Below are 22829 nucleotides of genomic sequence, written 5' to 3' on the forward strand. Positions count from 1 at the left end.
AACAGGAGGCAGTGAGGATTTTTCTCTCTTTATTTGGCTTCTTATGGTCACAAGACGAGCAGGGCTTTCGCCCGTTCGGAGAGCAGAGCGCTGTAGCTTCACTCCACAAGCACACAAACACGTTACTCCTCAGGTTCAGCGATGCCGCGGGTTTCAGTGACAACAGCCGCTTGCGTACACGCAAATTGTGATATTCTTCTAAACCTATAGCTAAACAAATGCAAAAGAACAATTGGCTTGGCAGACTTTTTGGACGTGACTTCACACTGACATGACATGACTGAATATCGCTCCTTGTCTCTATAGTACTCAAGGGGGGGTAGGGGGTTTATGAATCACTTAAAATCAGAAACCTTACATCAAGGCTTACTGATACCAAGACTAACAACCTAAACTGTGACAGGGCTTTGCAACCGGGCTTACAAACAAAATTCAGCGTGTTTGAGGGCGCCTGTAGTTAATCTGTATCTGGCTAGAGGCACAACTGTTAACAGGCGGTAAGGATTTGTGTGTAGAAACAGCTGGGGGAATTATGATGGGTAATTCACTTTGGCCAAGAAGTTTCTGAGCTTGTGATCGTATGTAATTTGGCCTGTAAGAAGCATCTGTTCGGCCATTTTCTTTCCGCAAGAGCTTTAAAAATGGCCCCCGGTTGGCTGACCAATCAGTGTGGAGTTGCCAGCAGGTTGCAGATTTGTTGGCCTATGGGGTCCAAAGGCCACCGTCCTCTCATTGATCATTTACTGTGTGCCCTTAACCAGTGAGGTGGAGGGGGGGCATTTCTCAACTGAATGTCTCTTCTGAAATTTTAGGAGAGGAATCTGAATGAACCATGTCCACTACAAACTACAAAGTGGCCAATGATGATTGGCAGTCTGATAATGTGCGAAGTCTCCAAGCCTGAATATAATCACCAATTGATAAAAAAAGCACAATATCAACATAAATGTAGATAAATAATGCAGATAGTTATAGTCACAGTTCTGTTCCTCGGTTATAAAGGCAGGAACAGACATACTGTTGTGACGGGGGTGGGGGTGGGGTAGAGTGACTCGTGCTCTTATCTGATCTACGCTTCGATTGTCTCTGTTGACCGCTCGCGTCCCTGACGCACATCAAAATGTTTTCAGTGTTTTGCAGTAATATTTGTTCAGCATTTGTCTGGTGCCCAGTCAGTTGTCTGTGTGTATGTATGTGTGCTTGAGTGTCAGATGTACTCATTTCTTTCTGGACAGAAAGTCAAGTCTGGGTTTCAGCCCTGAAAGAGAAAAAAATAAATGTTTAATAGTGGTTTTTTTCAAAATAATCAGCATAAATCTTGAATAAAAATTTAAAAAACTAAATTCAGCACTTTTCACAAACATAGGAAGACAAATAAATATGAAGAGACCCCACATGGGCTCGTATAGAACACTTATTAGTGTCAATAATTAGCCAGCAAGTTGAGACAAGCTGCATTTTTCACAGTAAAATAAGTGAAAATAAAACCAAGATTGACTGGGATGCATGAGTGTGCTCCAGTAATGTTTCTTGAACTTATGAGCACATGTGCTCCTTGGAAACAAGACTAGGAAACCTAGTATATGGCTGGATCTAACACACGTGATCCGGCTGACCAATGGTGTGACTTCATCAATCAGTCACTCAGTCACAGACATTCGCGTTTGTAGGGCTGGCCCCGCTGTTGCGGTCCAGCCAAAAATGTTAGCCTAGAGCCCTGTTTGTGATCTCGAAATGGAGGGTGGAGCCACTGTGTGACCATGGTCGACAGGGGGCTTGTTCTCGGGCGGCGGGACTCACGTTGGTGGCGGCGGTGGAGGCCCCCCCGCTGTAGCTGAACAGGCTCTTGTAGCGGCCCTTCTCCTCCTTCTGCTTCTCCCGGATGCGCTCCTCCATCAGCCGCAGCTCGCGCGCCACGGACGACGCCAGCGAGGGGTCCAGCTCCACCACCTTGGCGAAGTCGGCCCGGGCCTCCGTCTCGTTCCACACCGCCGCGTGCGCCTTCCCGCGCTTGAAGTACGCCTTCACGTTGTCTGCGGGGCACAGAGAGGGGGAACACTCGAGACCTCTGTGTGCGTGCGTGCGTGTGTGTATGAGCGTGCACGCGCTGCTAATGACTATTGAACTTAGATATTCACAGATAGGTGGCAGTGTATACCAGTTAGGGAACTGTGTAAGGCTATGCTCAGAATGCAGCTGAATTTGGCCCAATACCAGCCCACCCTCAATATGTGACACTTTGGATGTTTTTAAGAAGTGTGAACACTTGGGCGTCATATCCTTTCAGTTCTGATCTATCCCAGGTTTGTATGTAGAAACAAACAGGATGGGTAGGATTCTGACTTACCCTCATGCTTGTACAATATAGACGAGCAGTGGTCCAGGACCTCGTAGTACTGGCCCTCAATCAACCGGCACTGGCAGTAGTTCAGGAGGAGGGGTGTGATCATGTGGTCCAATTGGAACCAGCTCTCGTCCCCTGGACGCTCCTGATTGGGCAGTTGGGAGGAAGAAGAAACCGTAAAGGGCCCCACTATATGAAGCCTACTACTGGGGCCTTGACAGACAGCCCATTATTTACAACCTCGTGAATCAAAATAGAAGAAAAACAACGCAGCCCCGTAAGACTGGAAATTCAAGTCTGAAGACTGGAGAACCAGGTTTGTGTCCCAGTGATGACACGTAGAGGTGTGTCCCTCAATGATGACAGGAGTCAATGACGGAGAGGCCCTTCTCCTCAGCGAGGACTTGCCTTCATTTGCAGGTTCTTCAGGCAGGCGATGGCGTTGTGGTATTTCTCTGCAGCGGCACTGATCTCTCCCTGCCGGTACAGCTTGTTCCCCTCCTCGTGGATGAGAGGCACCGCCTCCAGCTTCTCCTCGTCCGTCATCGCCCACGTGTCCAATCGGAAGGAGCCAGGAATCAGAACCTGGGCACAGGGGGTACAGGTGTAGAGTTTGAATAATGGCCACAGGGCTGTGCACGTGCCATGCTCATGTAGGGTAACAGCAAGACGGTTGTGAGTCTGGAATTTCGCTCCTTGCGCCCAAACATAACATGCTTTTACGTAAAAGTGCATGTTGGGAAAAATCCTGACGTACCGTGCCACAGCCTGGAGAAGGTCATTTTGTCTTTAAGATGGGCTTAAACTCCCCGTCACCCAACCCATGTCAGCTAACACAATCTCGAGAGGTAGATGACGTGCAGTCAGTGGAAAAACCAAGCAGTGCAGACGTTCGGCGACAAGCGGCAACGCGGTGGCGGAGGTGGAGGCGGAGGGGGAGGGAAACGTCGCTCACCTCCAGCAGCTCTAGGGCGAAGACCAGGGGCTGTGGACGGGCCTGCAAGTGGTCCAGGTCGTGGTGCCCCAGGGAATGGTGGGAGTGGATCTGGGCGATCCCACAGCAGTGCCTCTGACCCTCCAGGGGATCCTTACCCACACTGATGTTCCTAAGAGACTGCGAGACCAGGGGGTACAGGGCCGTGTGCTGGGGGGAAAGAGGGCAGGGTTAAAGATCTATACACAGTCTGGGTCAGAGTTCAGAGGTCAGAGACAGGCCAAGGGTCCCACCAAGGCCTTAAGAGAGCAGACTGTAGGCGGCAGGACGGCACTACCTTCGTATCGCAGGTGAACTCCGCGACCTCTCCCGGCCTCATGGTGATGATCACGCGCTCCCACACCGGCAGCTTAAACTTCTTCCCCAGGATGAGCTCCATGGGCCTGCTCTGCCCGCCCATCGATCGCGAGTCGTCCAGCAACGTCCCATCACACAGCGTGGTGCGGTAGTGGAACTTCACCTGGGGACGGGACGGGGAGAGGGCAACATGAAAAGAGGATATTAAAAATCATCAGTGAAATATGAACTGAGAGGACAGAGAAACAGAGGGCTGTGGGAGAACTGATGAGGGAAAGACAGAAAGTTGGATGAATGGTGAAGGACAGACTAAGACAGGCAGATTTTTTTAGCTGCCCTTTACAAAACAGCCTGATTTGCTGGATGTAAACGAATGCTCAAAACATAATTTCACCATGTGCCCTCTAAACAGTTTTCATTCCTCCACCCTCCCTCAAGGGACATCAGACACCATCAAGCCAGGCCACTGGACTTCAGGACTCTGGGCTCAGAGAGGGAGAACCAGTCCTGCAGCACTGGCATACAGGATTTGCATTACGTGCATTTACTTTGGTAATACAGGCCAAATCTTTATACTCTGCAGTGTTGCGTCTACAAAATATGATCATTAATGGGGATCTGAAATGAGGTCCAGAAAAGAGGATCAAATGTATGAGTATTAGTCTGTATAGGATTGTAGCTTACTGTGTTTATAGCCCTGGGCTGTTCTATATTTGATATATGTATATAAAGTTTTCTGCAGGGGATCTCTGGGCTGCTTTTTTATGATAAAGCGTTATTATTATTATTAGGATGATGATGATGATGATGATGATGAAGATGATGAAGACGATGATGACTATTATTATTGGCTGGTTGTGTGCTCTAATCAGGCCTGTGTCATACTACTGCTTAAAGCATTACATTTCATTACAAGCATTTCGTAGACGCACTTCTCCAGCACAACTTAAACAACTTAATAGATAATTGTCATACTTGCATGTCATACTACACTTTATGCCTTCCCCTCCCCCTGAAGTGTAGCCTACTTCTGTACCATAGACCGGTTATTGATCCTAACCACTTGGCACAACTATAAGTGGTGTTTGATAATAAAACTGCTTCAATTTTATGGAGATGTTTTCTCATGTTTACAATACTTAGCCTACTGCATCCTTGATAAGTAGTCACTGCAAAACTTATATCTACAAACTAAAACATATTGCCTACCTGCCAAAGTATGATCTATCAAGCAACGACCAGAGGATGCTATCGTCTAGTTATATGCCATTTCTTTTGTATAATGGAGGGACAGGTTAAAGTTTGAAGGGAAAATGTTTATCTACTGCATAGCTACATCCCTCAAAATGCTGACCTTGATTTAGATGTAAAATTTACAATGTAAAACTACACACATGTACGTGCATTATTAACCATGAACCACGCATCATGCTTTTGGTCTGGCAATTACAAGGTTAATAAAAAACTTTAACCAAATTTTTCAGCTGCCTGCATTAATATTAGTTAAGGGCAATAAATCCCCTCTCCTGAAGCGACGACTTGCGGGGGAATGGACAGTTGAGGGGAACACAAGCTTGCTCCAATTGATTACGCTGTCCCTACTGACACAATATGGCGGACGATGGGCGTACAAGATGTTGGGGGCGGACTTGGACAGCTCAAGTAACAAGGCAAGACATTGGCTCGCAATACTTGCTGCAATTTAAACTACCAAGTCGCGCTCATGGAGGCTACATAGAAATGAAAAAGGACCACCGATTCACTTTAATCGTCTCCTTTTCAATACACATGCCCTAAAACCATCCGATAGAAACGTGTATGAGGTGCAAAATCAATCGAACACAGGAAGCTATGGAGACGTTCTGTTTACCCGGATTCATCCTTGTTCCTGTCAATTGTAAAGCCTATCCAATTGAAAAGCTGAAATTGTAGTGAGCGGCGTCTCTCTGCACCAATGGCTGCTTATTACAGTACGGGCGACCAGTGACATTTAACTGACACATCAGGGAGCCAACACAGACGCAAAGAGCACAAGCCTGGCACAAAAGCACCGCCCTGTATTGGTACCAGCATCAGAAAATAAAAATATAACGAAATTAGCGAACTACCTAGTTTGCGAAAACGACCAGCAATGTAAAACACTATTCAGACACAGTAAAACTATTACACGTTATTATCACGTCCCCAGAACGCTGAAAGGAACTGCATATTTTTTGTTAACCAGTGAGTTTGCTTTTCAAGAAAAATGCTAGCGTGGTAGCAGTCAAGATATTAGTGCAACGCAACAACGTTAAATGTGGGTACACTCAGACACAGGAATATGTTCGGGGAAAAAATAAAAACTGTCCGATACCTTGGTTCCATCGGGAAACACTGGAAGGTCGCCTTTGCCCGGACTTATCACTCTTTTTTGAATCCCCTCCGCATTGAGTTTGATTGCTAGTTCCTCCATCCCTGTTCAATGGTAACAAGACGATGATCTTCGCTTGAGACTTTCGGGAAAGGTCGACTAAAGTCGGAAATGCTCGTGAGGGCGGTGTGAGCGCTATTTCCGTCCCCGGAGTCTGACGAGTGAAAGACCGCGTTTGCGCATTTTGACCCAAACTGTGTGACATAAATGACGAATAATGAACCACGCTGGCAGCATATCAGAACATTTAAAAAGCGATACATATGCTTATTTGCCCTCATCAAATATGCATACTTTATTTACATTAAAGTTAAAAATTTCAGAGCTTTATAATTGCTTTTGGTTCCGAGGCACTATTCAGAATGCACTGTTGAATATCACAGAATATTTGTTATCTGGATATTTGGTGCACATATATCTGCTTGAATCACTTCATGTACTGGTTAATATAGACACAATATAGACCAACAAATGGTACTCAGTATGTCAATTGCTTCTTGCATGTAAGAAAGTATGTTAAGGGTGTGTCCTTCACTTTGTGGCAAATGGTGGTCACTAGTCTCCTATGCTCTAGATCTTGAACAGAACAGGTCATCCTGATGCAATCACAAACACCAGACAACAATTTTTAAAAGTAATATACAAAACAGATTTATTGTAGTGTCACAGTAATTATTAATACAAAACAAAAATAAATCAAAGTCCTTCTTTTGCATAGTAATTGAAAAACACATTGAAGCACACAGTGATTTGGTGTTAGTAGTGGTCAGTATTTAGGAAGGAGGCAGATTATTTCTCCACACAGGTGTCATCATTTACTAGGTGCATGATTTGTAGATTTCATCACATTGGAAAAGGGGGTATAAAATCACTTCTCAAAATAGGGTAGATAGAAGAACTTGAACCCTCTCCGTCCTTGCACCGCACAGGAGATGTAGATCACGTGGTATACTAAAACATAAAGAGAAACAGGGTTACTGAGGATGGTGACAAGAGAAAGGGAATGAGAAACTGAAAAACAGGTGCACAGAGTCTGCAAGCATTGGTGCGAGTTGTGATTCTGAAACATGGCAGCTTTAAACAAGGGGGAAAAAAGTGACTCAGGAATGGGCCGTGGGAATTAACCATGTGGTCTGCCTGATGTGTTGACTACAGGAACAACAATGGAATCGGAAGCCCAGCTTTGGAGTTGTTCTCAGACAGCACAGGAAGAGAGAGGGAGGAACGAGGGATGACAGACGATAAAAGGTAGAAGGTGACGGATAAAGGTAGGTGAAAAATTACCCCCGGGAATGAAGAGCAGGAATCCAGGCAGAAAGAATATGGCACTGGAGACACCTGGAGAGAGAGAGGCCAAAGGTCAGGGGCCAAAGGTACCAGATAATAATTATGTATGTATACCTTTATGTACTAAACCTTTATGTACTACCACAGCTCCACATTCCTGTTCTGACCAGTGCTCGTTCCTGAGGCCCTGTCACAGTACTTTGCATAATGAGGCATAATTACCTGCATCTGGATTTAGCTGTATCACAATCCCTGTGAAAATCAGAGCTGAAAAAGAGAAAGAGGTCCTCAGAATATTTGAAAATGTAACGGCTGATGTCTACACAGAATTCTGCAGTTAGCAAGCAATTACCATTCTGACTGGAGCTATTCTACACTGGGGTTGCTTGCATGTGATAGTCTCTGAAGGATCGCCACATCCTTGCATTCCTGGGCCTATTCATCCAATGATAGCCTAAATTTAATTTCAGCAGTAAAGGAATGCTTCACTTCATTACAACTGGCTGAACTCGCCACAATAATCATGACATCATGAAGTGAAGCAGACTTTGACCACTCATTGATCTCAGGGGGGCTGCAGCTAACTACACAATTAGAACCAGCATCTTTTTATGTTGGCATATCCCTTAGTTTTAGCCTTTACCTACAAGGATGGTATGACACTGAAACAGAGGCTGATGGGAGTTGTATTTCTGTAGCAGAAAAAAACTGACCCATTCCGGTGACAAGGAGGAGGAACGAGGCAAGAACAACTCTCCTGTTCTTCTTCACCAGGGGGTGAGATGTCCAGCTGAGGACAGACAGAGTAAGAGGGAGGGATGGACAGAGAGAATGTGAGAGCATGTGTATATGTGTGTGTGTGTGTGGCTGGCTGTATGAATGTGAGGGAGAGGTGCGTACAAGTACCTGCAGCAATGGGCAGACAGCTGGGTGACTGAGCTGAGAGTGCTAAAAGACCACTGAGAACTGCAGTAGGATAGTGTCGCTGGGTCACTGAATAGGGGGCAGGGGAGAGAGGGAGAGTCGGTGAGTAGGTCTGGCTGTTTGGAGAGTACAATAACAACCCAGACATGCCTGAATCAGCTAAAGAATCTCAATGATCTGCCACATGGTGCATGCATTTTCATCTCCTATTTAAATGTCACTGCATTGACTTATGAATGAGACACTGTCAGCATGCTGAACAGACTCATTGTTTTTGTTTTATGAAGTCCAGCTTCAGGATATTGACATGCAGTAGTTATTTTTTATAAATATGAATACATTTATGTTGACCTATTAAAATATATTATTTGAAAGTAATGTCATATATACATGCTGCCGCTATAATGTCTGGTCTGTTGAGTCACACACTTTAACATCGCAAATCACATTATCATATGCATAAAAATTGGTTATGCCGATGATGTTTCCCTGAAATTGAACTTGGATCAACTTGGTTAGTGTGCCATTTCGCAGCGTACATTCTTACAGCGCCTCAACAACACCCCTGCCCCCCTGCACTTCCATACATACCTGATTTTGAAAAAGTTATTGAAAGAGGAGTTTCCACTGCTGCCCAACCCTTCTTCGTTCTCTAGGTTCTAAGGACGAGAGAGACCGTGTTAATAAGCGTGTTGGTGCTAGTGCGTATATGCCTGATACAGTGTGTGTGTGTGTGCCTCTTTCTGAGAGCTTGCATGTGTGTTACCTGGTACTTCAGGCTGCTGTGTTCCGGTGTGCTGGCAGTGCTGGGCGAGTGACCCTGGGGTTTGGAGAAAGAGAGAGTGCCGAAGCTCATCGAACCCCCGTCTCCTCCATCGCGGTCTTTATCTCTTCCTTTCCATCCGTCCTTCTCTCGGCCGACCCCACCCACTTCCTCCTCTCCCTCCAGCGAAAAGGCGTCGTCGATGCTGAACTGCGTTGCCATCGTGGTAGCCAATCAGAGCTCACAGTTGTGTGTACGAACAGGCACTGCGAACAACCAAAAGAGGGATCTCCAGCTGATGCACTAGCCAATTACCCCACAAACTCTATATTACGTTTTTAGGACTCTGATCTTCAAAACAGACAGCAAACTGGGCAAAAATGAAAATTTGGATTAATGCTGCATCTCTTGCACAAAGGACTAAGATTATTGGGGAGGCACGTGGGGTCAGAATTAATCTACAATTCTGTATGTGTGACAAAAAAGATTATTGTACAAATAAGCAAAAGTCCTGCAAGGATCATTACCCCCAATCCAGCTTTGTATTGCTTAACACAAACTAATCAACAAGGCAATAGGACCAATACATGTAGTATTACACTGAAACGTGACATTATTATATTCTATAACTACTCACAGACTATAAATTCTTTTCTTCTGTTGACAATGCATAACTTAATGTTTACCTAATTAGTAAAAAAATATTATACATTTAAGTAGCCACACATTGCATTTAGCTAGCATCCTGGCTCATTGGCCGATGAAACAAACCATCCTGTGAGCAAGCTCGCAAGCAATATTTCACGTTTCCACAAAAACTAGCTAGCTTGCTGGAAAGGTACGTATAAGTTCATTATGATTATTTCTTACAGAAAAAAATCGGCAAAAAAACTTGCTACAATGCTAAATGCAATAGATCAATTGTCTACCTTTCCTAAACGCATTGGACCGCAATGTAAAGAGTGATAAAACGTTATCGGAGAGGTTTATGACATCATATGCAAGAACAATACCGTGCAACTTGACCAGCAAGAACTAACTTTAGATGCATAGTGATCATGCTTTATGTGTATAATGAGCCTGCAAGCTCGTTATGGGCTCTGATTCCTGGTTACCAAGATGAGGTATTGTGCTGCAGTCATTGTGTGCAGTGCAAGAGGCAGCAGTCTACAGCTAGTTGGCCAGTCAACGTAAACAAAAACGTTAGCTAGCTAAGTTAGCTCAGCCAATTCAGTAGTTTCAACTTACTTTCAATGTTCTTTCCAAGTTGTTCAATTTTACTCCAGAACCAGTTCAACATCTTGTTCCTTCCATATTTACACTGCTCGAATGGACTCCCAGCTGATCTTGTCACAAAAGCTTTCAAATTCCGATAGAGAAATCTTCAGAACTTTTGCTTCCGAAAGCATTCGGCGTGTGACTACTTTTGACTTGTTCAACGCGTGACCAGAGCTGTACAGACAAGAGTAGTCAATCACAAGCTTGTTAATGTTATACCGCAAACTGGTGCACGGAATGTATACTACCCTTACACATATTATGCTTAAATGTATCAATCAGGAATTTTGGTTCTAAGATGAGTTTTTACATGAACTAATGTCAAAACTGATGTGTTTTTTTTTTAAATGTATACGCACATATCATACTATATTGTGTGTTTATGTGCATTATCTATATTGTTGTAGCACAGAAAGTGGTCATAAACGACCTGAGCCCTAGTGCACATCTTTACTGTAAGCAATCGTGTCAGTGAGGGATGTATTTTATTCAATTACAGAAGAAAAATAGAAGGCAGAGAATCTTTGCCAAATACTTTACACATGACTTCCAGTAAATCGGGTTGGCTGTTTCCAGCTTGCCCTGTGCAAATAGACACATCTTTTAAATCAACAATCTGCAGACCCACAATTGGTCAAGAGTGAAAGAGAGACTCGGGGCATTTTGGTGATAGCTTGACAATCACAAACAGACAGAAATACTGAAGCTTTGCTACCATTTGAGGTGAGAATATCGATAACTCCTTTATCTGTTGCATCCACGTTAGTATGAATAGTGATACTGCTAGAACGTATAATGTTTCAGCAACTGTTCTGGAATGTATTATTTAACAGCAATTGTACTAACTATTATGGCATGAATATGAACAGTAGTTGTAGAGATTGTTGTGATAGCAGAAACCGACAGCATTGTGACATGCTTCTGAGCTATCAAGTATTTTAGATTGCTGATGCGCGTGTGAAGTTCTAATACAGAAACGTGTGTATACTTTAAGGTATTGTTCACCCATCAGTAAAATTATCACTAAAAGGATGTGTCTGTTTAGTGTTCTTTGAAATGCTATGCTTTTTCATATGATGAAGAAACTAATGAGTGTCGGAAAATTTTTTGTTAGTGACCAAGTGGGTGTCAATTTTTTTATTTCACCCTCTGTACCCGACTATCTTTCTCTTCCTCTGGCTTTTCTGACTTGACTTCTTACTCTTTTTCCACTCCTTTCCTTTTATTTCTCCCCTTTTTTCTCCCTCCCTCTCTTTCAGATGAAATATTCAGTCAGTGTGTGTGCACTCTCCCTTCTGCTCTTCATTGAGGTAAATCCAGTCATTCTTCAATGTTTGTATATAGGACTTAAATTGATGGCATGTGATGTCACTTCCTGTGCTTGCCATCCCTGTGAGTAGTGCTTACTTGTGTTCATTCTAATCTGCTTTGTTGTACCTGTGAAGAGTACAGACTAACTGCACTAGCCATTGGGATGCTGGATGTGCAGTAAAGGTCACATAAAATAAACCTATGAAGGCTCATTAAAACAGTAATGTATTTTTTTGAGGGGGAGGTTAAGTATGTGGCTGAGTGTTTGAAGGACAGATACATTCCTTGTTTGGCAAATTATAAAATTATTAGAAAACGATATTACACTGGGAAAAATGAAGCCGACCATCTTTTCAAATAATGGCCGACAGTGTACTTTGGCTCTAAGCTGGGCTGTCCAAATTCCAGTAGATTCCAGTTCAATTTGGCTTGATCCCATGGTAAACTGCGTTAAGTAAGATCCCAGCTACCACAAAACATTGTTGTAACTTTTTACGGTGCTGCCAAAACCACCAGACACAGGAACAGTTTCTTCCCCCTCGCCGTCACACTTATGAACAGTTAACTCACTGTGGCACTGCGCAATAACCCTGGAACACTATTTAATATTTATCTCTTCACTCCTTGCACTCTTCACTTCTTTGCACTATTTGTCAGCACTATTTGTATCCTGCACTATTTATATCCTGTATATAGTCATTCCTTGTGTATGTCTCTGAAGATTGTTGTTGTTGTGTTGTTACTTTTTTTTTTCTTTGTGTAAGGAGTGAGAGCCTTAAACCGGAGTCAAATTCCTTGCATGTGTAAACATACGTGGCAAATAAAAACGATTCTGATTCTGATTAAGCATGTAGCAAATAACCACATTGCAGAAATGTTTTTGCAGTGTTTATTGTTTATTTTTTAAAACAACGTTCCACAACATAAAAAAAATGTTTTGTAACCAATTTTTGAAGGCAGACTGGGGTACTTACTGTATATACAGTAATATACTTTTCAGTACTTTTGTACGGTACTATAAAAAAAATATAGTCAAGAAATTACATCACTCTCTCTATGTTTCTCTCTCTGTCTCCCTCTCTCTCACACTCTCCCTTTGTCCTTTTCCCTTCTCACTTCACCACTCACTTACGTCACTATTTCTCTCCTCTCTACATCACTCCCTACCCCTCCAGCTCCCCTCCCACCTCGCCAAAACGAACCCGGTCCTCTCTCTGCCCTCTAAGTCTACGCTCGTTCTCCCCTGCCTCCCCCCAACCGCTCCCGAATTATCCGAGGCCAGCATCACTTGGACGTTCACCCCAGAATCCCAAACCCAAAATGGCTCCTCCCCCATCCTTCTTGGCCCTCCCAGCTACCTCTTGCCCGGCATCTACCAGGAGAGCATCCGTCTGTCCATCCCGACGGTGGGAATGAAGGACGAGGGGACATACACGTGCGTGATCGAGGGATGGAAAGATGAGAGATCGGTGAAGCTGAGGAACTCCTTCTCCGTCCACGTTTACGGTGAGGGTGTGTCACCTGACTCTGCCGCAATCTGGGCGTGGTGGGTTCGTTTCAAAGGGGGTTGTGATTTTCCACTGAGGGGGAATCCAAACTGGTTACCGTAGAAATGAATGTCAGCTGACGACAGTGTTAGGCTTTTCTGGCTGGCTGCTAATGAGACTGGGCAACTGAGCAGAAGAATGACCACATAAGTGAGTTCCTGAGTGTGAGGTAGAAGGAGACATGGCCGACGGCTACCATATGAGTGCCTTTAAGGGCACGTTGCTCAGAAAAGCACTCAAAAATAGTGTCATGACCTTAAGAGTAGAAAAGCACCACAGAGCATTTTATCAAGAGTGTGAGTTTTAGGAAATCCTGTAGTGGGAGACACTCTTCCTGTACAGGAACGTCACTCTAGAAAGCAGATTGTGTTAACACTTGATGACGTGCTTCCACTCATTGTCCTCAGTCAGGTCCCCTGGCTGTGCAGAAAAGCAGAGCGGCAGCTGGTTCATGAAGACGTGGTTTAACTTCAATATCTCACCTGTCTATTCACAGTATTCACAGATTTCACACTGTGGTTTTCTCGTCTTTAACGGCAACTCTCGTTCCTCATCTCCTCTGACCAGTGCTTAACCATTTCATCCTTTCAAAAGTCGTTTTTTCTAATGTGTTTTCAAATTCTGTCAGTGTAAAAAAAAAAACCTATGAAGGCTCATTAAAACAGTAATGTATTTTTCTGAGGGGTAGGTCAAGTATGTGGCTGGGTGTGGCTGAACCCCCCTCTGTTCAATTACCTTTGGAGTAAGATCACAAATATGTGTTTGGGAATTGAAAGCAATGGAGTTCTAGAACACTGACTTAGAATTCTGAAAAAAAAATCAAAAATACCTTGAAAGTGTTAATGCAGTTTTTTCTTGCCTCACACCTGTCCCTCTCTCTGTCTCTTTCTCCCTCTCCCGCAGATTCCAGTGCTTTTGAGCTGCTGAAGGCGGCAGAGGGGGTGGTGCAAGAGGATGTGCAGCTGTCCTGCACTCCTCCTTCTGCCACTCTTTTTCCCCCACTACCTGGCTCCTCAACTCTCCCTGTCTGGTCCGTAAAGAAACAGGGCAGGTGGGAGAGGATCTATCCCAAAGTTGTGGAGGAGGGGGAGACAAACGGCGATGGCAGAGTCCGATGGGCTTCTCCCTCAAACCTGATTGATGATTGGTCAGTTATAATGAGCGGTGTCACCGTGGAGGATTCGGGAGTATACCGGTGTGAGTGGGCCGGGGAGAGCCAGCTGTGGTCAGAGAAAGTTGAGCTCACTGTAAAACGTAAGTTATTATTATTGATTTTTGCAGTTAATAATAATGATTATAATAATATCATTTATATATTATAGATAATAATATTAGTGTCTTGTCATCATCATTTGTGCCAATATTGAATTCCTCTGTTTGGCCTCCCATGTGTCTGTCTCAGCCGCCCCAACTGAGCCACCCCCCCGTTGCCGTGGCTACAATACACCATGGGAACGGTGTGGTCCGGAGAGCAGTCAGACCTCAGGGAGAGCAATGCTACAGGAGTCGCTGTCGGAGTTCTCCTTCAAACTCTACTCCCACCTCAGCCAATCGGAGCGCTCCAAGAACATGCTCTTCTCGCCGATCAGCATCTCCTCGGTGCTGATGCACCTGCTGTTGGGTGAGAGGGAGTGCAGAGGGGTGTGGGTTCGTGGTGATGGGGAGGGGGCAGATCAGAGGAGGTGTGTCTTTGCCACGTCCTTTTCCCATTCCCAAAGAACCATCTCCACGTTCTCTGTCTCTCTGCAGGTGCTCGCGGAAATACCCAGGTGGCCCTGGAAAGTGCCCTCCGTCTCCCGCACTCGTTCACCTGTCTTCACCAGGAGATGAAGAGTCTGAGAGAGAAACTGAGAGACAGCGTGGAGGTGGCTTCCAACATCTACCACAGCCCTGGTACCAGCACCTTCAGTTAAGGGGTTTACCCTGGTACCAGTGCCTTGGTTAAGGGGTTTGTACTGGCACCAGTACCATAGAAAAGGAGATAACCTGGTAATAGCAAACAAAGGGAGCAAGGGACCAGAGGATTACCACCCCAAGTGGGAAGGTAGGGGAGAGAGTGAGGGAGAGGTAGATTAAGAGGTAGATATATGAAGAAAAATAAGGCCCCATTGATTGCCTGTCAGTGAAAGCAACGATGAAGCCACTTTGTCTATGATGTCAAAACAGTAACGGTTGTGCATACTGTGAACAGACTGCCGAAGAGTACTGTAATTCTCCGTCTCTCCATTTTCTTGTTTTCTCTCTGTCTTTCTCAGAGTTACAGTTGAGCCAGATGTTCATCAACCAATCGCAGCTCTTCTACGACGCAGTGCCCGAGAAGCTGACCAATGACAGTGATTTGAACGCAAGGCTAATAAATGAGTGGGTGGCAGGGAAGACCAACAATATGATCACAGACCTTGTGGACTCCGTCTCGTCCAACACCATTCTGATGCTGCTCAACACCGTCTACTTTAACGGTTGGCCTTCTGCGTGTTTCTACTGCTATTGTCGTTACGGCTGCAGCTTTTATTTTCATTGATTATTGCATTTTGAATTTTGTGTCGTGAGCGAGCGCTAAGTTCACAAGGAAAACGTGTATGACATATGCTGAAGTAGTCTTGTGTAGTTGTTGGTTTGCCTTGCATCGCAATCAGTCTGTTGGACGTATTTTTAATGTTCTGGGAAATCTAAGACTTGTTTCTGGATTTTAATAGGAATTGAATATTATGCATATTCAGCCTTGCCTGCACTTTTAGGGGTATTCATTTGCTGTATTTAAATAATTTTGCATGCCATGACAAAAATTTATTTTATAAAGCACAATAGGCTAGATGACACTATTAGAGGTTTTTGACCCAAATCTAATAGAAAAGTGTATTAAAATCTGCTTGTGATTGCACAGAAAGCTCGATGGGCTCAAAATGTGATGCCAGTCCAACGCTACCTGACACACTGATTCATAGATTCACACTGATAGCGATTACTTAGTGTGTGTTTTAGGGCATCGTTGCCCAGAGTAAAGCAATATGGTTTCCTGAGGTCTGTGCTAATTCTGGTAATATGTTCAGTGTTTAATATCAGGGCCAACAATTTAACATTGTTTTGATTTGTCTGATGATCGTTCTCTCTCTCTCTCTCTCTCTCTCTCTCTCTCTCTCTCTCTTTCTTTTAAATTCTCTGTGGCAGGGAAGTGGAAAATGATGTTTGACAAAAAGACTATGAACGCTCCTTTCATTACACTAACAGGAGATATGATGTCTGTGCCGGTATTGTACAGCAGTAAATACAAGCTGGCCCATAGATACAGTTCTCACGTCAAAGCTCAGGTACTTATTATTAATGATTTAAAAAATGTATAAAATTCATTTTCATGAATTTAAATTAATTAATTAAAATAAAAATACATGTGCTATTTGTGCATCATGCTTTCTAGTATATAAACATACAGGTTTGTGTTCACTATCATGTTCTGTAGCTACTTACGTTCTTGTAAATCTGCTGAAAGCACACGTGTACTATATTTTGCGAGTCACTTTGGATAAGTGCATTCAATGCACACTTATTGTGTATTGTGTTGATATGTGTTTGACTAGGGTTGAGCTGATGAGTGTGAGAGAATTTATCAGATATGTGTTATCAGTATAGTTATTAGATTAAACAATATTGATATCAAAAATTCTCATCTGTCTCTTCTTGCCACTCTGTACTTCCAGCGTTTGCAATTATTAACTGTAGCTCATAAGACTCTGTAAAAGTAGTTGACGATGATGAGATGTAATAATAAAATAAAAGTATAATAATGATCTCTCTCTTATTCAAATCATGACAATTTATTTGTGCTTTACTGGCAAAATACACAAAGCAAATAATAACACTACAGCATAACGAGATCAGTAACATCTGTAATAATAATCTCTCCCACCAGGTGGCAGCATTCCCTCTGTCCGGGCGAACGACTCTCTACATCTTGCTCCCACATTCGGTCTCTCTGAAGCACCTAGAAGAGCTAGAGGATGGACTGGATGACCAAAGCGTGCGGGCGATGGTGAAAGAAATGGAGAAGACTCCAACTGAAACAGCTGAGGTCACGCTGCCCAAGATCCATCTCAGCATCAAAACCAACCTGATGGAGATTCTGGACACCATGGGTATGAGTGTAATGCATGTCTGCATGCTACATCACAAGTGTAACAATCTGTGTACAGCTAAATGCGAAGGTTTTTACCCAGGGCCGGCCCTAGGATTTTGGTATGGCCCTAAGCAAAGCTGTCAGAGCAGGGGGAATGGGGGGGTCGCTTGGTAAAATCCTTCTTACATTACATTGTCATGAAATGTTCTGTTGCCATTCCATTCGAAATTTATACCGCGAGTTCCACGATAGGAGATGAATAATGTTATTACGAAAATAACGTTATTTACCTTAGATAAACATTGGATCGTGTGGCCCTCCCCCCAGCGGGTGTGGCCCTAAACAACCGCATAGACCGTTTATGCCACGGGCCGGCCCTGCATTTCCCCAGTTTTTGTTATTTTGGCTGTGCACTCCAGCACGTTGGATTTTCTTTCGCCTCATGAAGCCCAGCTTTACTGACATTGACACTTGTCTGGACCTCATGTTGAGAGACAACAGCAAGGCTCCTAATGCAAGCCCCACACCTAGAATCAGCTCTACGCTGTTTTCTTGTTTTCTTGTGCATTAACTAATGAGGCAAAGACACACAGCTGGCCAAGAAACAGCTGAGCAGCCAATCGTCCAATTACTTTTGCTTCCCTAAAATGGGGAAACTATGTACAAAAAAGCTGTAATTCCTCAAAAATGAATTTACTGTTACCGTTACACAATATACCTTCCAACTAGTGTGTGCATCAGAGTATAAAAATGCTGAATGTCATGGATTTTTGACCCCGCCCCATCTCAGTCTTGCATCCTATGACTGACAGGTCCTATATTGTTGGGCTGGACAGAGCCAGTGTGGTTTTGGCTGGGAAATTGTAGTTCCTTTTCAAGAATGTTGTTAACTGTAGCGCCAATCTGTGTGCGTCTCTCTCTCTCCCCCCATCTCTCCCCCTCGCTCTCAATTAAATTTTTCAATTTCAAAGTGCTTTATTGGCAGGACGAATATTGGCACTTGGGTTGCCAAAGCAGAAGTTACAAAGTACATCTATATACAAAATATGAATGCTGGATTATGAATTGGTCTCCGTTGGAATAATAAGACTCACCCCTCCCCTTCTGTTTCTCTCTCTCTCTCTCTCTCTCTCTCTCTCTCTCTCTCTCCCGCCCTCCCACACTCTCTCTCTCTCTCTCTCTCTCTCTCTCTCTCTCTCTCTCTCGCTCTCGCTCTCGCTCTCTCTCTCCCTCTCGCTCTCCCTATCTCGCTCTCGTTCTCTCTCCCCCTCAGGTCTGTCAGATCTCCAGTTCGACCCTAATCTGTGTGGCCTGTCCTCAGAAGACAGGAACCCGCCCCTCTCCCTGTCGGACGCCCAGCACCGCGCCTTCCTCTCGCTGACGGAGAAGGGCGTGGAGGCCGGGGCCGTCTCCTCCCTCTCCTTCTCCCGCACCTTCCCCTCCTTCGCCGCCCTCCGGCCCTTCGTCCTGCTCCTGTGGAACGAGCAGGTTAACGGCCCGCTCTTCCTCGGGAGAGTGACAGAGCCCTGAAAGAGTGAGAGAGTGAGAGAGAGAGAGAGAGAGAGAGAGAGAGAGAGAGAGAGAGAGAGAGAGAGAGAGAGAGAGAGAGAGAGAGAGAGAGAGAGAGAGAGAGAGAGAGAGAGAGAGAGAGAGAGAGAGAGAGAGAGAGAGAGAGAGAGAGAGAGAGAGAGAGAGAGAGAGAGAGAGAGAGAGAGAGAGAGAGAGAGAGAGAGAGAGAGAGAGAGATGGGGTGGAAGGAAGGAAGAATGGATAAGCATGCAAGAGGGAGGAGACTGAGAGTCAGAGAGAGAGGGAGAGATCTTTTTTTTTTTAGCTGTCGCTGTTGTAGTCTGGTATCTGAACCAATAATCATAATTTAGAAATGTGATTTGACATCATGAATCTAATCTATACATGCAGATAATGGCAAAACTAACAAAGATGAAAAAAAAAACTTAAATAATTTTCTTTTACTGCGAACAAAGGAGGCTCTTCTCAGTGGGGAGAGAAAGCAATTGTGGTGGAATTAAACTGAGTATTATATACGAGAGAAACTGTCTTCACTAACTTACCCAAAGTAATAACATGTCTATACTTTACGGACAATTATTGACACAGGAGATTTCAGGGATCTTTTTTTTCATCACTACATCGATATGGTTTAGTCACATGGAAGCATGCAACTTTATTAGATTCTGAGTCATGGGACAATTGCGGTTCATAACAGCTGTATGAGGATTTTACACGTGGGTGGAAAAAATCCCAGAATAAACAAGAAAATACAATGGTTTTTCCAAAACCCCAACCATGTAATTTTCTAGTCTTACATGGAGACAAGTAGAGAATGATGACTGTTCTTTGATTGTTGTGACAATTTGAATGCATAACACTCAACACACTGCAGTATTAAAAATGTTAGAGGAAAACACTGTGTAATTATGTGTAATAAAGAAATATAATTTACCATTTGCAACAATAACCCTTCTTGTCCTCTGGGTTTCTCTGTCTGCACCACTGAATACTGTCTGTTCGGGAAGGCAGTGTGTGTGCATGTAGATTTGTGTCTGTGTGTGTGCGTGCACATATTTGTGTGAGTAATTGCTTTTAATAATGACCATGAAAGTAGCGTGTATGCCCTTATGGGTGTAATCTAGTTGTGATAACGGTTTATATTGAGTGTTGCGCCTGGAGACTTGTACACTTGTACACTATCTTAATTGCATTTAGGCTTTATGGCACCTTTTAGGCAACTCTTTATGAAGACTTATGCTTTTCTATTTGCCCTGTATCTGCGAATGCTCAGTAAAATACCAACAACAATAATAATAATAATAATAATAATAATCGTTAACTGTCGGAATTGTTACAATAACAGAAAATGATTCCATTTGACCCAGCACGTTATGGCATTAGTATCTTGCACATTTATAACAGGCATTATATTATATTATATATAGATTATATTTTAACATGTAAAATGTTAAAATATCAGCTGGTGAGTCAAGAATTTAAATAAATGTAATGTCCACTGCAAAGTGTGCTCTACTCTGAGGTGAATGGAGACAAATAAGAACCAATGAGGACTGAAAATGTTCCATGACGGCTAGTTGTCAAAACATTGTAAAACACAGGCCACCTTCCATTCTGGCCACTGCGGTTACAGTGCCATGACATTGAAGGTTTCTTTATCTCGCAGTAAATGGAAAACACATTTATACTTCCTTAGCTGATGCCCTTGCGGCTAGCATTATCCTTTTTTATTTTTGTAAACAAATTCACTATTTTACAGCAGCATATTCACAGAGGCAAGTTTTAGGGTTTCCCCCCCCCCCCCCCCTTGAATCAAAGTTCTGGCCCTTCAGATTCAAGGGCATAAACGCAGTGGTTCACAAGGGATTAAAAAGCTATGACCTACAACTTGGATTCCGCTCTGGCTCCAACAGCTATCTCTGTTTTGCAGGAGCTGAACCTGGGTCTAATACTTCAGGAGAAGCTATACCAGCAATTTAGTATCTATTTACTTGAGCAAAATTTCACTGAGGAAAAAAAATAAAGTACTGGAAACATGAAAAATGTCCTGATATCACACCTAAACAAGCCCTGTTTATTCAGCGTCATTACATCCAAACATCCGTCCCCATTTTCTAAAATGCACTCTGCTGTCTCACCGCTGTAAAATATGACTGCAGCTAAATGCTAATGTTATTATTCTCATTGCTCAATGCATTATTTGGAAAGATATCAAGAGAGTGTAATGGCAGACTGGTGGCAGTGTAATATAAAGCTTGGGGAACGGGGGGCTGGAGATTCCCAGGTGGCACACTGTTGTACTAGTACCCTTAAGCAAGGTGATTTGCCTGAATTGATTCAGTAAAAATATCCTCCTGTATAAATTGATGGTATGTTAAAAAATGAATTAAAAAAAGCCATCTACTTCACACTGGACAAGGGCATCTGCAAAGTTTGCAGAATGTAAGTGAAAATTAAATTTTTCCACAAACAATTAAAGTCCACTTACAATTAAATCAGTGGTGTTCTTGGTGTTCTCAAGTAGCGTTTTCCATTGTGTTGTTGACTTTCTCCAAGCCAGAGGGCGCTCATATGTAGAATACCATTCCTGTATGTTCTACGACTTTATAGTCAATTAAATTCATGGAAATTGTTTGTGTGTCTGCACATTGCGTGCTAATTAAATGTTGAGGTCAGTTAGCACGACACAAACCCAGGCTTCACAACGCTGTTCAGATTCAGTTTATTTGAGCTGTAATTACATAGAACCACCACATGATGGCAGCCATATCACATGTTCCACGAAGACAGTCGGGTGACAGTACAGGGCAGCGACTGGGGTACGCACACACCTTTTCCGTGAGTGAAACGTTTGCATAATGCTGCTGCGAATTTCAGCTAGGCTCTTTCACACATTTTCCAATTTAAATCCTTTTAAATCGTTTTGTTCCTGCATCGTCCTCCTTTAAAGAGGAGTCTGAGACATCATAAAACGGCAGTTGAGATTACAAAACAAGCAAAAACATACTAGTATGATGAATTAAAATCCAGTACCCTGAATCACCCAGTACAAAAAAAAGAAACAAAAGAAACTAAATTAACAGCAAATTGTGCAGCTGTAAAAAAAACAAAAAAAATACATAAATGATAAAACAAATAATGCAATGTTATTACTATCAGAGAAACAGGGCTTGCAATACAGCACCCTTCACACATGCATGGCTGTACCATGAAACAATGTCTGTGGTAACTGCCGCACTCAGCAGTTTAAAGTTACAGTGAGAGAGAGAGAGAGACAGAGAGAGAGATAGAGAGAGAGAGACAATCCTCTTCATGCTGGATTCTGAAATGAGCGTTTGCATTACTGACGACACACACATCACTATTCCCAAGTGCATAGAGGCACAGGGAGCGGTCCCGTGTGCCCATGGATGTGCTTCTACAGCAGGGTGCGTCAAACTCGTGGAACTCCAAGGCCTGCGGGCCCTACCCAGGCCCTGCTACCGTCCTGTAGGTTTGGGTTCTCTCGCCCATGCGTGCCCGCAGTGTGGTGCCACCCCATACCTGGGATGGCATGGACACTGCCGAGTCTCTCCATTCACAGTAACGTAGGGCTGGCGCAAAAATGCCACTGTGGTCCTCAGCGGTACCGTCACAATATAATTGCACACCAATTTTTTTTTTTTTTTTTTTTTTTTTTTTTTTAAACAAGCATAAAATGAAGCCAAATGCAATAGCCAAACAGAACCATTCGATGTTCAAAACCAAAAGATGTTTTCATTTTTTTTTTCTTTGTTGGAGGACAAAAATAATGTCTGTGGGTGTGTTTGGTGTGCTTTCATTATTATTTTTTAAACCCCAGTTTCATTCTCTTTCTTTCGCCGCATCGGAGAAGATTGCCAATGCGCTGAGCTTTTCCAGTTAGGCTGCGGCTCCCCTGCTCAGAATCGCTGTGACGTGCTCGGATCTGAATGTAGTCCACGACTGTCCCCAAAGCACCGCCTCAGTCTCTTAAAGGGCCGGTGCAGCGGGACTCATCCTGCGTGGCAAAATC

The 22829-nt window shown here is 43.6% G+C and overlaps 4 protein-coding genes across 10 annotated transcripts in view; 1 reads left to right on the forward strand and 3 right to left on the reverse strand.

The window, feature by feature from the left end:
• Positions 1–15: 15 nt before the first annotated feature.
• aip (aryl hydrocarbon receptor interacting protein) lies at positions 16–6178 on the reverse strand. The gene is made up of 7 exons (XM_035417458.1): positions 5989–6178; positions 3616–3798; positions 3300–3488; positions 2753–2929; positions 2348–2489; positions 1801–2033; positions 16–1258 (listed from the first exon to the last, which is right to left on the reverse strand). The coding sequence occupies exons 1-7, from the start codon at positions 6085–6087 to the stop codon at positions 1253–1255; spliced, it is 1029 nt and encodes a 342-aa protein (XP_035273349.1). The 5' UTR covers positions 6088–6178; the 3' UTR covers positions 16–1252.
• A 492-nt stretch (positions 6179–6670) lies between these two features.
• Positions 6671–10741, reverse strand: tmem134 (transmembrane protein 134). The gene is made up of 8 exons (XM_035417459.1): positions 10268–10741; positions 9023–9285; positions 8848–8915; positions 8239–8325; positions 8046–8122; positions 7555–7599; positions 7330–7383; positions 6671–6996 (listed from the first exon to the last, which is right to left on the reverse strand). Exons 2-8 carry the CDS (start codon positions 9239–9241, stop codon positions 6914–6916), a joined length of 633 nt encoding a protein of 210 aa, XP_035273350.1. The 5' UTR covers positions 9242–9285; positions 10268–10741; the 3' UTR covers positions 6671–6913.
• A 147-nt stretch (positions 10742–10888) lies between these two features.
• Positions 10889–19745, forward strand: serping1 (serpin peptidase inhibitor, clade G (C1 inhibitor), member 1). 6 transcript variants are annotated; one of them, XM_035417456.1, is made up of 11 exons: positions 10889–11020; positions 11557–11607; positions 12784–13114; positions 14059–14409; positions 14558–14776; positions 14905–15048; positions 15411–15614; positions 16324–16463; positions 17063–17285; positions 18540–18802; positions 18959–19745. In XM_035417456.1, the coding sequence occupies exons 2-10, from the start codon at positions 11557–11559 to the stop codon at positions 18794–18796; spliced, it is 1920 nt and encodes a 639-aa protein (XP_035273347.1). In that variant the 5' UTR covers positions 10889–11020; the 3' UTR covers positions 18797–18802; positions 18959–19745. The 6 variants fall into 6 exon arrangements, with proteins under 6 accessions (XP_035273347.1, XP_035273346.1, XP_035273345.1 ...); XM_035417455.1 differs by having other exon boundaries at positions 18969–19745; XM_035417454.1 differs by having other exon boundaries at positions 18979–19745.
• Positions 19746–21504: 1759 nt separating this feature from the next.
• doc2d (double C2-like domains, delta) overlaps positions 21505–22829 on the reverse strand; it is a 22988-nt gene continuing 21663 nt past the window's right edge. For both annotated transcript variants that reach the window (XM_035416838.1, XM_035416837.1), the window contains exon 11: positions 21505–22829. This exon is cut by the window's right edge and continues 1716 nt beyond it. The gene's annotated coding sequence lies outside the window, so the exon portion shown is untranslated.

This window comes from Anguilla anguilla, chromosome 5 (genome assembly GCF_013347855.1).
Source record: "Anguilla anguilla isolate fAngAng1 chromosome 5, fAngAng1.pri, whole genome shotgun sequence".
In the NCBI taxonomy this organism is placed as follows: Eukaryota; Metazoa; Chordata; class Actinopteri; order Anguilliformes; family Anguillidae; genus Anguilla; species Anguilla anguilla.

What these genes read in the sequence shown, in the direction of transcription:
- aip (XM_035417458.1), bottom strand. Translation starts at nt 6,087, where the DNA reads ATGGAGGAACTAGCAATCAAACTCAATGCGGAGGGGATTCAAAAAAGA. An exon ending in TGTTTCCCGATGGAACCAAG is followed by an intron (nt 3,799 to 5,988) that starts GTATCGGACAGT and finishes TCCCGTCCCCAG; the next exon opens with GTGAAGTTCCACTACCGCAC. An exon ending in AGTTCACCTGCGATACGAAG is followed by an intron (nt 3,489 to 3,615) that starts GTAGTGCCGTCC and finishes CTTTCCCCCCAG; the next exon opens with CACACGGCCCTGTACCCCCT.
- tmem134 (XM_035417459.1), bottom strand. Translation starts at nt 9,241, where the DNA reads ATGGCAACGCAGTTCAGCATCGACGACGCCTTTTCGCTGGAGGGAGAG. An exon ending in ACAGCAGCCTGAAGTACCAG is followed by an intron (nt 8,916 to 9,022) that starts GTAACACACATG and finishes TCTCGTCCTTAG; the next exon opens with AACCTAGAGAACGAAGAAGG. An exon ending in AATAACTTTTTCAAAATCAG is followed by an intron (nt 8,326 to 8,847) that starts GTATGTATGGAA and finishes CCCCCTATTCAG; the next exon opens with TGACCCAGCGACACTATCCT.
- serping1 (XM_035417456.1), top strand. Translation starts at nt 11,557, where the DNA reads ATGAAATATTCAGTCAGTGTGTGTGCACTCTCCCTTCTGCTCTTCATT. An exon ending in CAACACCGTCTACTTTAACG is followed by an intron (nt 15,615 to 16,323) that starts GTTGGCCTTCTG and finishes TCTCTGTGGCAG; the next exon opens with GGAAGTGGAAAATGATGTTT. An exon ending in GTTCTCACGTCAAAGCTCAG is followed by an intron (nt 16,464 to 17,062) that starts GTACTTATTATT and finishes CTCTCCCACCAG; the next exon opens with GTGGCAGCATTCCCTCTGTC.